The sequence below is a fragment of the Electrophorus electricus genome, chromosome 1, assembly GCF_013358815.1.
Source record: "Electrophorus electricus isolate fEleEle1 chromosome 1, fEleEle1.pri, whole genome shotgun sequence".
Lineage (NCBI taxonomy): Eukaryota > Metazoa > Chordata > Actinopteri > Gymnotiformes > Gymnotidae > Electrophorus > Electrophorus electricus.
The window spans coordinates 11,510,001-11,522,500 of record NC_049535.1 but is presented as its reverse complement, the minus strand read 5'-3'; the positions used below and the strand labels follow the sequence as shown (position 1 = coordinate 11,522,500).

The 12,500-nt window shown below is 50.5% G+C and overlaps 1 protein-coding gene across 1 annotated transcript in view; it reads right to left on the bottom strand.

Annotated features, from left to right (window-relative positions):
* Positions 1–1,908: 1,908 nt before the first annotated feature.
* abcc6a (ATP-binding cassette, sub-family C (CFTR/MRP), member 6a) overlaps positions 1,909–12,500 on the bottom strand; it is a 20,222-nt gene continuing 9,630 nt past the window's right edge. Inside the window, exons 8-31 of the mRNA XM_027018728.2 lie at positions 12,452–12,500; positions 11,056–11,233; positions 10,757–10,918; positions 10,572–10,664; positions 9,788–9,991; positions 9,504–9,650; positions 9,262–9,349; positions 8,583–8,652; positions 8,340–8,466; positions 7,882–8,058; positions 7,456–7,623; positions 6,919–7,102; positions 6,554–6,635; positions 6,324–6,435; positions 5,924–6,131; positions 5,225–5,535; positions 4,902–5,101; positions 4,465–4,591; positions 4,077–4,178; positions 3,671–3,817; positions 3,339–3,497; positions 2,936–3,102; positions 2,573–2,767; positions 1,909–2,424 (exon numbers count right to left, since the gene is read on the bottom strand). The exon at positions 12,452–12,500 is cut by the window's right edge and continues 158 nt beyond it. Of these exons, the coding sequence (XP_026874529.2) occupies positions 2,316–2,424; positions 2,573–2,767; positions 2,936–3,102; positions 3,339–3,497; positions 3,671–3,817; positions 4,077–4,178; positions 4,465–4,591; positions 4,902–5,101; positions 5,225–5,535; positions 5,924–6,131; positions 6,324–6,435; positions 6,554–6,635; positions 6,919–7,102; positions 7,456–7,623; positions 7,882–8,058; positions 8,340–8,466; positions 8,583–8,652; positions 9,262–9,349; positions 9,504–9,650; positions 9,788–9,991; positions 10,572–10,664; positions 10,757–10,918; positions 11,056–11,233; positions 12,452–12,500 (3,566 nt within the window). The 3' untranslated portion in view covers positions 1,909–2,315. The remainder of the gene's footprint in view (positions 2,425–2,572; positions 2,768–2,935; positions 3,103–3,338; positions 3,498–3,670; positions 3,818–4,076; positions 4,179–4,464; positions 4,592–4,901; positions 5,102–5,224; positions 5,536–5,923; positions 6,132–6,323; positions 6,436–6,553; positions 6,636–6,918; positions 7,103–7,455; positions 7,624–7,881; positions 8,059–8,339; positions 8,467–8,582; positions 8,653–9,261; positions 9,350–9,503; positions 9,651–9,787; positions 9,992–10,571; positions 10,665–10,756; positions 10,919–11,055; positions 11,234–12,451) is intronic.

The following is a 12,500-nucleotide window of genomic DNA, read 5'->3' as shown; positions in this document are numbered from 1 at the left end:
TTGCCCATATAAAACAGTGCATCCGGAAAGTATTCACAGCACTTCACTTTTTCCACATTTTGTTGTTAAAGCTTTTTTCCAAAATGGATTCAATTCATTTTTCCCCTCAACATTCTACACACAATACTGCCTAATGACAAAGTGGAAAAAGTTTGTTTGGAATTGTTGCAAATTTATTTAAAAATAAATAAGTCACATATACATAAGTATTCACAGCCTTTGCTCAATACTTTGTTGAAGCACCTTTGGCAGCAATTACAGCCACAAGTCTTTTTGAGTATGATGCTACAAGCTGGGCACACCTATTTTTGGGCAGGTTCTCCCATTCTTCTTTGCAGAACCTCTCAAGCTCCATCAGGCTGGATGTGGAGCATCAGGCCACAGCCATTTTCAGATCTCTCCAGAGATGTTCAATCGGGTTCAAGTCTGGGCTCTGGCTGGGCCACTCAAGAACATTCACAGAGTTGTCCCAAAGCCACTCCTTCATCTTAGCTGTGTGCTTAGGGTTGTTGTCCTGGTGGAAGATGAACCTTCACCCCAGTCAGGTCCAGAGCGCTCTGGAGCAGGTTTTCTTCAAGGATGTCTCTGTTCATTGCTGCATTCATCTTTCCCTTGATGCTGACTAGTCTCCCAGTTCCTGCTGTTGAAAAACAACCTCACGGCATGCTGCCACCATCATGCTTCACTGTAGGGATGGTATTGGCCAGGTGATGAATGGTGCCTGGTTTCCTCCAGACATGACGCTTGGCATTCAGGTCAAAGAATTTTGTTTCTCATGGCCCGAGAGTCCTTCAGGTGCCTTTTGGCAAACTCCAAGCGGGCTGTCTTGTGCCTTTTACTGAGGAGTGGCTTCCGTATAGCCACTCTACCATACAGGCTTGATTGATGGAGTGCTGCAGAATGGTTGTCCTTCTGGAAGGTTCTCCTCTCTCCACAACGCAACGCTGAAGCTCTGTCAGAGTGACCCTTGGGTTCTTGGTCATTTCCCTGACTAAGGTCCTTCTACCCCGATCACTGAGACTGGCCGGGCAGGCAGCTCTAGGAAGAGTCCTGGTGGTTCCAAACTTCTTCCGTTTACGGATGACGGAGGCCACTGTGCTAATTGGGACCTTCAATGCTGAAGAGTTTTTCTGTACCCTTCCCCCGATCCGTGCCTTGATACAATCATGTCTTGGAGGTCTACAGACAATTCCTTGGACATCATGGCTTGGTTTGTGCTCTGACATATAATGTCAACTAAGGGACCTTATGTAGACAGGTGTGTGCCTTTCCAAATCATGTCCAATCAACTGGATTTACCAGCTGTCAAAACAACTGAAGGATAGTCAGTGGGAAACAGGATGCACCTGAGCTCAATTTTGAGTGTCATGGCAAAGGCTGTGAATACTTATGGACAATGTGATTTTTTTTTTTTCCTTTGTCAATTAGGGGGTATTGTGTGTAGAATTCCGAGGGGAAAATGAATTGAATCCATTTTGGAATAAGGCTGTAACCTAACAAAATGTGGGAAAAGGGAAGCACTGTGAATACTTGCCAGATGCATTGTAAGTGGCATCTGAGTGGTTGAGCCACTCGAAGGTACTACCTGGGCAGTCTGGGTTGGATTCCTGATCCTGTAACATATTCTGTGCTATTTTATGATCTCAGTACTTCTTATTTTCTGACCCAATCCACATGAGAACTTTGAATCAATAGCTCGCGTATCAAAAAAAGTTCCTTCTTCTGTTGCCCGCAATTACTGCCGAGATCAGCACAGTTGACGTGCGTCATTGACATCCTCAATGCACGGACACTTTATGTGATTGGCACAGGCAGAATTGGATGCAACAGCTTCACTGTCTCGCTCACTGTTATGAACAACTATTTACACCCCCCCCCCCCCCCCCCCCCACCTATTCTTCCCTCAGTTCGAGTCCCACGCAGTCTGCCTGCAGGGTATGAGACGCTGAGGAACGGAAAAGCCTTCTCCTGTTCAAAGTGACGCATACAGTTACAGAACCCTTGAAGAGGGCAGTCGACCTGAGTAAATAATGTTTTCAGCTGAGCCTCAGTAAATATGCGCCTCAACCGTTGGAAAACATGCTTGGAACAGAACATCTGGAAATCGCTGGAAATGGGATGCACCCATCAAGCACCATCTTCATAAAGGAAGCACCAACTTTAAAAAAATGTTTGGTTTTTTTTTAAGCTTTTCTCTGTGTTTTTATGCTGGGCCAACAAAGCTTCCCTTTCGACGTGCCTGATCCTCAGAGTCCGCCACAAGGGGGCGCCAGCGGACTAACGTTGCAGGATGGTGAGGTTCGGCGCTCACGGGCTTACACCAACCCAGCCTCTCTGCACATGCGGTAAAATTGGCCGCTCTGTGCAATAAGGTTAGACGGGGAGTCCATCTCCACTATGTGCCCTTTGTCCATTACGATAACCCTGCAAAAGACAAGTTGGAACAGCAGCAGCATAAGCAACTGGTTCTAGTTTGGGCCTTCCTGCTCGTCTTTACTGCGTTACGTCACGCGTCAGACATGAGCCGGGGTGTCCACGCGGCGTGTGTGCATGAGCTGTTCGTCTGTCTTACTTGGTGTAGTCCATGACGGTGTTGAGACGATGGGCGATGGTGAGGACAGCACAGTCCTCGAACTGGCTGCGAATGGTGGACTGGATCAGCGCGTCCGTCTCCAGGTCCACGGCCGCCGTGGCCTCGTCCAGGACCAGGATCCGGGTCTTGCGGAGGAGGGCCCTCGCCAGGCATACCAGCTGCCTCTGCCCGAGGCTGCGGGACGGAAATGGGAAGAGGAGAGGAGTGACTGCGTGGATGGAGAGCGGTTGGGCCGGACTTTTACTGACTGCGTGGAGGCGTGGACCTGGCACGCATGCCGTTACGCAGCCGCCCCGCAAAACCGTGCAGGCCACTCGTGTGGGAGAAGATTGATGTTCATACCTGAGGTTTTCTCCTCCTTCTGAGCACTCGTAGTTGAGTTTGTCCGGCAGTCCGGAAACGAAGTTTTTCAGGTGAGCGAGTTCTAAGGCTTTCCACACCTCCTCGTCGGAGTAGGCGTCAAAAGGGTCCAGGTTCATACGGAGTGATCCGGAAAACAGCACCGGATCCTGTGAGGAAGGAAAAATGTGAGCGCGCACAGCAAAAGTAAAACCAGACAACTCATGACAATCATTTCAACATGTTTATTAACAACCGAACTCGGAGAGAGTTAAAGGAATGTATGTGCGCGTCCGTGTCTACGCGTCCGCGTGTCCGTTTTATAAAAAGGTGACATTGCACCATCATGATGTTCCAGTGCCCAGATGTCCCGGTCTCCAGTGTCCTGGCATCCTGAGCGTCCTACCTGTGGAATGATGGTGATACGGGACCTCAGATCATGGAGGCCGAGCTCGGCGATGTTGATGCCGTCTATATAAATCTCTCCTTTTGCTGCTTCCAAGATCCGGAAGATCCCGAGAGCCAGGGAGGACTTTCCTGCGCCAGTCCTCCCAACAATCCCGATCTAAAAGCAAATTTTTTTTCCACCTGCGTCATGACGAGAACAGTAGCTACAGTCCCCATGCAAAGCCACCACATATCTTGCTCCGATATAAGACCCACAGAGCTGTAGTTTGGTAAGTGGTGGTGATATCAACACTCACTGCAGTCGATTCAACAGGTGCCTTTCCCATTTACCTTCTCCCGTTCGTGAACATGTAGGGAGATCCCTTTCAGAGCCAACTCCAGGCCTTTCCGGTACTGCAGGCCGTAGTCTCGGAACTCGATGGTGCCTGCCTGAGGCCAGGAAGGGGAGAGTGAGCTGTCTTCCAAAGCCCACTCAGCCTGCAGACAGGAACAAGCAGAGGGTTTCCGCTCGTGTTCAGACAGGCTTTCTGCACAAGGACTGATTGTATTGCAGATAAATAAAAATACTGTAATGAAAGTGTAATCGACATACACCTAGAGAAACATCAGCACTTGATGTGCATGTCCATACGGATATGTGTGCCTTAATGATGCCCGTTTCCTCAACACACCCACAAAGCAAAGCAGGCTTTGCAGAATGGAGTGTGTTTAAAGTGTGTGAGCAGTCTTGGCCAACCTCTTTGGGTGTGTCCGCATACTCCTTCACCCGCTCCACTGACACGATGTTGTTTTCCACGTCGGTCCATGACCTCACGATCCAGCTCAGGATTCCTGTCACCTGAAATGCAAATAAAATAAAGTCTGACGGCTCAAATCTGCACTGGGCATTCGGTATCTAAATAAGCCTAAATTTGTGCGAGGCAGTCAGGCAGATTAAAGCTTCGTCTCCCTCGGTTCACATCCTCTCGGCGAGCAGAAGTGAAGCCAGACAGTAACGCCATCTCCACAGATTTGGCGGGACTGCCTTTGAGGTCAGACAGAATGCTAGACAGGATGTTGCATAAGAGGAAGAGGGAAAACAAAGGTTGTCAACGGCCAATTAAGAGCCAATTATGCAGCCTCACCTGTAGGGAGTGGGAGACGGCCAGGCCGACGATCCCAGGGCTCAGCGTGTCTTTCCCCATGACGGAAAGGACGGCAGCAGAGAGAACGATGCCGTTACCCAGGAACTCCAGGTTCACCGCCAACCACCTGGAAACGCGGGAAGTTAACACTGTTCAGCATTGGCACGACATTAATGGGTGAAAGGCTGCTCTGGGCCTCGAGAGGACCTGGGTGTTATTCTATAACGCAACGTGCTTTCTCAAGTGCCACTGGATTTTCAAAACAGCAAAAGCTAGCTGTCTGATTCAGCTCGACTGTTGAACTTTATGAACGGTTGAACTTCACTTTATGTGAAATATTTCCATATAAGGCAATTCCTAGCGAGCAACACCGCGGACCCGGGCTGACGCCGTGGTGGATCTGTGGTCATCTAGTGATGCCTGGCGGCTCATCTTACCTGGTGGCTACGAAGCGGGGGAAGTAGGAGGACTGGTTGTGGTCCACCCTCCGATCGGCCTCCAGCACGAAGCGGCGCTGCTCGCCGAAGGCCCGGATCACGCTGGCGCCCTGCACCGTCTCGTTGAAGTGGGTGTAGATGGGCGAGCGGCTCACAGACTCCAGCCGACGCAGCTGGCAGGACGTGGCCACGTAGAAGCTCTGGGGGGGGTGGTGTGAACAGTTTCCTGAAAACGTCTCGCCATCTCTCCATTGCTAAGGTTCCGCACACCCGGCTTGCGACCGGGCCGGGCCTTCTAAATCGGAACTTGTCCTCGGGCTCACCTGCACGAAGGCGTAGAGCAACGCCAGGGGAAGCATGATGACGGCAGCGAAGGGCGTGGCCAGCAGCACGATGACGCACACCTCCATCAGCTTGAAGACGTAGCCTAGTGCCATCTTCAGGCCGTCTGGGATCATGCAGTCGATGGCGTCGATCTCCTTGGCGAAGCGGTTGAGCAGGTTGCCACTGGGCGTGGCCTCGAAGAACGACATGGGTGAGCGGAGCACGTTCCTCAGGAGCTCCAGGTGGAGCTGGCGTGAAGCCATGATGCCCCCGATGGAGATGGCCACCGTGGTGCCAAAGATGGCTATGCCTGAAATTCAGTAACGCAGATTAGTTTTGCGAGGTTTTTTTTTCTTGTCTCGTGAACTGTTTTCAGCCTGAACTTTCAAAGCATGAGGCAGATGCAGTGTGGGCTCACAGCAGTTGAGATGAATTGTAATTACACAATTCAGCCCACTCAGTTCATAAAATGTTACTTAGGTTTCTGCTCTAAAACGGTTTGCTTACTTTTGCTTTTGTGTCAGTGACATGCCGCAATAGACAGAAAAGATCTTTTGATTAGATCAGCTGTATCCTGGCGTGGTTTGATTCAACAAATGTCTGTGTGGATAAATGAAAAGGTCTGTGTGCGTGTGTGTGATGCTTGCATTTTGTGTGATTAGCGCACAAGCGCTCCTCCAGATTTGTCTCTTTCTGACCTTGCGCGAAGCCAAGAGCCCCGTACACCCCCAACTTCATGTCGGTGTTGAGCTGGGTGCCGTTGACGACCGGTTCGTCGGCCCACAGGCTGAGCCAATAGCTGTAGGCCAGGGAGGCGGCCTGCTGGAAGGCGTAGAGGAAGAGGATGGGCACGATGAAGGCCAGGCCTATGGTGCGGAAATACTCCACGTACAGCTCCAGTTTCACCTGGTTGGGGGCAGACAGTCCCAGAGAAACGAACATCTGTGAATTCTGTGAAAACGACCGTGGGGTGCGGAGTGCAAGCGGTGAAACTAACGTGTGGAGTTGGTCGTGATTGACGAATGGCTGTTCCGAACGGGAACGGTTGCGAAGGTTTTCTGTTTCGGAGTGTGACTTTCAGGGAAGAGACAGACTCACCCTGCCTATCCGAGCTTTATCTGCCTCCGTGAGCTTTCCCAGCTCCTCCGGGATCTGCTCCTGCTCGATGTCTGGCTCATGTTCTGGCATGCTGACGCTGTTCCTATCGCCGCTAACGCAGACAAAAGGGAAGTAAGAAGGAGGCTGCTACCGCATCTTTAACGCAGCAACTCGGTTCTCGCTTATGGAATATTTCAAATCCGTCGAGACGTCGATCTGAGTTTGCTCACCCGATGAGCTGCTCCTGAGACAGGTCTCGAGAGGAGGGCATGAAGTCGGTCATGCTGAGCCTCGAGCAGGACTTCCTGGAGCCTGCAACAGCACACCACATTTCCCCGCCTTCAAGAAAGCATCCACAAAGATCCCTCAAAAGCAACGACGGTTTGACGGCGTCCAGACACCTGCTCACCCTGCCCCCCCCCGTGTCAAGTTAACACCTACACTGTTTATACAAGACACAAACAATGTACAAGTTTGTTCAGCACCGCAGGCGATGGCTCCACTCTGCGGTACAGACTGCGTTGGCGTGGCTCGTAGATGTGTGGTTGACACGTGACTTCTAAGAAGACAAAAGGCTGGGGGGTGTGGGCTTCACCTCTGGGTATAGAACACTCCTTCCTCTCAGAACCGGCAAACGTGCGGACGAAGTCGGCGAAGGCCCCGTCGCGGCTCATGAGCTCCTGGTACGAGCCGCTCTCGGTGACCTCACCGTCCCCCAGGACCAGGATGAGGTCAGCGTGGTACAGGAAGCTCATCCCGTGGGTTGCCATGACACGCGTCTGCCAGGGACAGACAGGAAGGGACGTGTTTGCCTACACGTGACTGTCTCTAGGACCCAACACTGCCCTGGACATCATGCAAGTGTGTATATATATATATATTATATATATACACAAATTTAAATGAAACCAAAAAAGAATATGATTTCTTACATCATAAAGCTAATATTTGTAAAAAGCTAATATTTGTAAAACATATGATGTTTATATTTGCATGCAGATATTGCTCACATGTACTTGTGATGATCACTGATGCCGAAAAAAGACAATCGAGATGTCAGAATACAGGTTAAAGCACAGATCTACAAAAACTAATGTCCTGCAGAACCAACGCTTTTGGACAGCCCAGTCACCTTGTCTCTCAACATGCCCTTTGGCCCGATGACTTTTTCGAAGATGTGCTGACCCACGTGGGCGTCCACGGCGGACAGAGGGTCATCCAGCAGGTAGAGATCAGCTTTCCTGTACACGGCGCGGGCCAGGCTGACTCTCTGCTTCTGCCCCCCGGACAGGTTCAAACCCTGCGGGAGAATCCGGAGTCAAAACACTTTTCCCCATGCGCAGCTGGGGCTGTCTCTCCCTCTCACACACCTGGGGAGTCGCCTGCATATGATGGCTGGACCAACAGTCAAGAAACACTGCTACAGGAAACAACCAGCAGCAAGACAGAACTACACACACACACACGCATGCACGCACGTGCGCGCACAAACACCTCAACAATGACTTTAAAAACATGTCCTAAGTCTAACAGACAGAAGAGTGCAAGGTCTGAGAACCTTCTCGCCGATCTCAGTGGCGTCCCCTGCTGGCAGGATGTCTAGATCAGGCAGCAGCGCGCAGGCCTCCAGAACACGATGGTACCAGCTCTTCTTCCTGTCCCACCCGAACAGGACGTTGTCCTGCACCGTGGCATTCTGGATCCACGCCTGCTGGGGAACGTAAGCCACTGAGCCCTACCGACACGCGCACACATGCACACAACGACAACAATCACAGAAATACTTTAATATGTCAATCATTTTATGTACATCTCATTCAGTCAGTTTGCAATGCATATAACTGTATAAACAATTGCTTTAATGTATTTGTTTTCTACATAGAAAAACTACAGCACTTAAACATGCTTCTCTAAGTTGCTGTTATGTTCAAATTTTGTTAGTATTTTGTGGTTAGAATGATTCTGGATTATCGTGGTGGATTATTCTGGATTATGATTGTTCTGGATTAATTCTACCTTTATGGCAACACTGCCACTCCTCCTCTCAGTCTCTCCGAGGATAGCTGAGAGCAGTGAGGATTTGCCACTCCCAACATGGCCGACCACCGCAACCAGCGTGCCACGAGGAATTCTTACACTGATCCTACAAAACGCAGTGTTATGTCGCTCAGCCTTGCCAATTACAGTAAGAGAAAGATCTGAGCAAATCCCATGTCAGATTAGCTGCAGGAAACTATATGCTAACGGATGTTGTTATACCTTTTAAGACAAGGAGGGCCATCTTTAGACCAGCTGAAGGTCCCGTTGTCGATCACCACACTGTCTTCCTCTGAATTACACACACAGAGAGACAGACAGAGGAAGAGAGAGCGAGAGAGAACAAGAAGTCCTCTGTAATAACGAACAAAAGATCCTCTCAGGTTCACACACGAGCCGTGCCACGCACCTGTGCAAAACGCACACACGCACGCCACAGCGTTCTTGCGTTTGGGTGCTGTCAAGGTAAGGCCAGACGGGGACTGTCTGTGAAAATTATCTTCCACTTCCGCCACTCGCGAAGCCTTGGACGGTCCCTAATTACAGACGCTCTAACTAGCCTCATCTTCAAAATAGCCCTTTCACGAGCCGCCTGCACGGTGCCGAAAGATGCCGGGGTAAAAATGTGTTTGTGTTTCGCAAAAAATAGATGACTCCTCCGGGACGGATGGCGCGGCCAGGGTGGATGTGCTGGCTCTCTAATTGCCCTTCTCTCCCTGCAGGAAGTGACACGCCACCGCCACGCGGCTGTGGAATTCGCCGGCTGTTAACGAACGACCTTCGTTCTGTCGCACTTCCATCTGCACCCTCACCGGCCGTAAGCAAAACTCTGTGACCGAGTTATATTCGAAGTCACAGTTCTGTTCCGTTCCGGCGTAAACGCCGCGCAGATGAAACTCACCCAGTTTCAATGGATCCCTGGACACACTGTCCGGCTTCAGCTCTTCCTGACACAGGAACTTCCCCAATCGCTTCAACGAGACAACAGCCTGCCGCGAAAGAGAGAATTTAGAAGATTATCCTCCACTGTAACACATTAGGTAATACCGTAACGCCACCGTAACGTGGACGTCAGCCTAGCAGCACCTAATATCAAGGGACGGCCGGGAAAAAAAACATTTCTCTGCTGGCGAGGGACTCTACCTGCATCGTAGTGCTCATGGCAAAGGGAAGCTGGCTCAGTGGGGTCTTCAAGATGTTGATGAGCGCCATCGACACAAAGACCTTCTGCGCATCCAGCACGTTCCTGTCGTCGATGAGCACGTACACCCCGAACATAGAGAAGGCGATCTGGGTGAGGAAAACGCGGACTCTCGGGATCAGATTCCCAGTCAGGAGCAGGTACTCACTAGGAAACTATGCGAAATTTGTGGGAGGGGCCGGGTCGCCCTCAGACACACCCCATGGCTGTCTGCTGGGCTACGCACCAGGAAGGAGGAGGAGTTGAAGGAGGCGATGGAGATGGAGTACAGGATTTGGGATTTCTTCAGAGCTCGGAGCTCTTTTTCCCGGTAGCCCAGCACCTGCTCAAGGAACGCTTTCTCCCAGGCGTAGAACTTCAGGATCTTAATGCCGTTCAGGATCTCGTTCATCAACTTGATTCGCCCGTCCATGTACTTCATCTGGATCTCCTGCATTATTCCGACACGGTGTTTTTAAACTTTTATTGCCATTTGTTGCAGCTATGGAGGCATGAATCAAAGAAACACACCCACACTGGGATTACTCAAATATCTAACCCAGCTCTGGGGATTAAGGACTGACCCCACAGTGGACACTCTATACACCACAAACCTAAGTCTGACCCTGGATCAGCTCTCCTATGTACAAACTCCTTAATGGTCAATTTTGGCCTTTTAGTGCAACTGTACATGGAGATCAGAGCCTGTATCATCTCTCATTTACTGAAGAATCTGTCACATCCAAAACTGTTTTCTGATCTTAGCCAGTGACTGATTCTCACTTGGTCTTGACAAAGCTGATTCCTGACCCTGGCATACTCAAGTTTTTACGTGTGAAATGTTTGAACTATTTCGAGCGTTCTGGTTACTCACGTCTTGTGAGGAATGACCTAAGTCCTTCTTTGAGATTCTTTACCCAAAAACACTTACAAAGCTAAAACTAAATGAAGTCTGATAGATTGTAGTAGATTGTTCTGGAATTTTGGTGGTGGTGTTTTTTGTTTTTTTTTGCCAGATAACCCTTCATCACCTGTAGTTTGCTTCTCTTCTTGGCGATGAATCCATTTAACGGGAAGATAAGAATCACCGTGGTGATGCCGGCTAGGGCAGAGGGGCCCAGGAGCTGAAATGGGAGTGGCATGGAGATTTCAGAAGCGCATTTTGGATCCAGGAAGCTCCACTGTCCCTCAGCAGAGGCGCCCAGGGTAACCTCACCTGCCAGAGGAAGAAGAGGCAGAGGGCGACCTCAATGGGAGCGAGCCACACAGCGTTGAAGTACACCACGAAGTCCATGAGCTTCTGCGTGTCGGCCGAGACCAGGTTCACGATCTCTCCCACAGTGCACGTCCTGCGTGCTGCGCTGGTGAGCACCAGAGACTACAGAAAGAGCCACCCACAGGGAACCCCTCAGTGTTTTGTTATATATATACACACACAGAGAGTTATATTAGGTTGTACATGATCAGTTATTGCTCAGAGTTCAATCAAAGTGAAGCCGCTGAAGGAGAACGGACCTTCCTGTAGACGAGCCCCATGACGGCTGTCTTGACCCGCATGCCCACGGAGAAGCAGCTGTACATGTACTGGTGGTTGAACACAGACTGCAGGCAGGAGAAGAGGAACAAGAGTGAAGCGTAGAAATATCCCTTCCACAGCGGAGCATCGTCTTCTCTTATAAAGCCTAACAGCAGACTAGAGAGAGAGAGAGAGAGAGAGAGAGAGAGAGAGAGAGAGAGAGAGAGAGAGAGAGAGAGAGAGAGAGAGAGAGAGAGAGAGAGAGAGAGAGAGAGAGAGAGAGAGAGAGAGAGAGAGAATAAATTCTGGGTTAAAGATTCTAGTCAGCAAACATTATGACAGGCGGGCTCATTTGGGTCCTGCCAGAGGTTTTAAGCAGCAGTAAGTGGTTGTCAGCAATGTTCTCTTTTAGTGAACTCGAAGGCTACCTCAGTGCTGTGCACGTCTCCTAACTTAGCTCTGCTCCTGCCCTTGGCTCTGAGGTGTTATAATATTAATACGTTTAAAAATGACTGAGCTCTGTTCGTCTGCTAACTAATGCCACTGACTAACGGTGCGCGTCTAACACTTCGTTTGAGTTCAGCAACAGTGCTCTGACTGCTGGACGCTTTCTGCATGCGTTTTCAAAACAAAGGGGCAAAAAAAAAAAAAAAAGTTCAGCAAGCTGATCTTTGGCCAGCAAAATGGTCAGTTACTGTGTTCCCACCAAGAACCTTCCCTGGGCTGCCGCTGGACACCACAACCCTGCACAGTTGGTCAGGGGAATTCAATTCAGCTTGCAGCCTGCACAAAAACCTAGTGTGCTTGCCAGTGGGATGTGGGTGGAAGTTGACATCTGATCCCAGGTCAGCGAACTCCACCCAAGTTGCAAACTGCATTGCTGTAGGACAAAACATGTGGCTGGTCTCGGGACAGCGTGCCAGGAGGCGACATACGCCCGTGCCATCCACCAGTGGCTGCTGGGAGCTTCCGTTTGGTTGGCGGTGGCTTTTCCGACCGCGACCCCTGCAGCTGTGACTCAGCCTCCCAGGAGCAGGCGCGGCACAGCGGGCATGGCACTACAGCTGGCTGGTGCTCACCAGCTTCCAGGCCAGAAGCCACAATTGCCGCTTGCGGGCATAAACAGCGCCGTCTGCGTCTGGCGTGGACGGCGGCTCTGATCCAAGCCACTGAGATAAGACATCAGAGATAACATATTAACCTAAACTGTGCGATAGACCCCGTGGGCTGTTGGGAAAGAATTTGCGCGGCACTTCTGAACCTTCTCTAGCGGCTTACTTCAGTCATTTTGAGCTCTCTCTCTCACACTCTCAGGCTGCACACCAAGTGACCAAAGTTCAAGAACCTCAAAAGGAGCAGTGGCGCTTGTGCCAACATCTCCTGTCCCCGCCTCACCTGAGAACCTGTGGGATAGAGAACATGAAGGCATCGTGGACCACAAGAC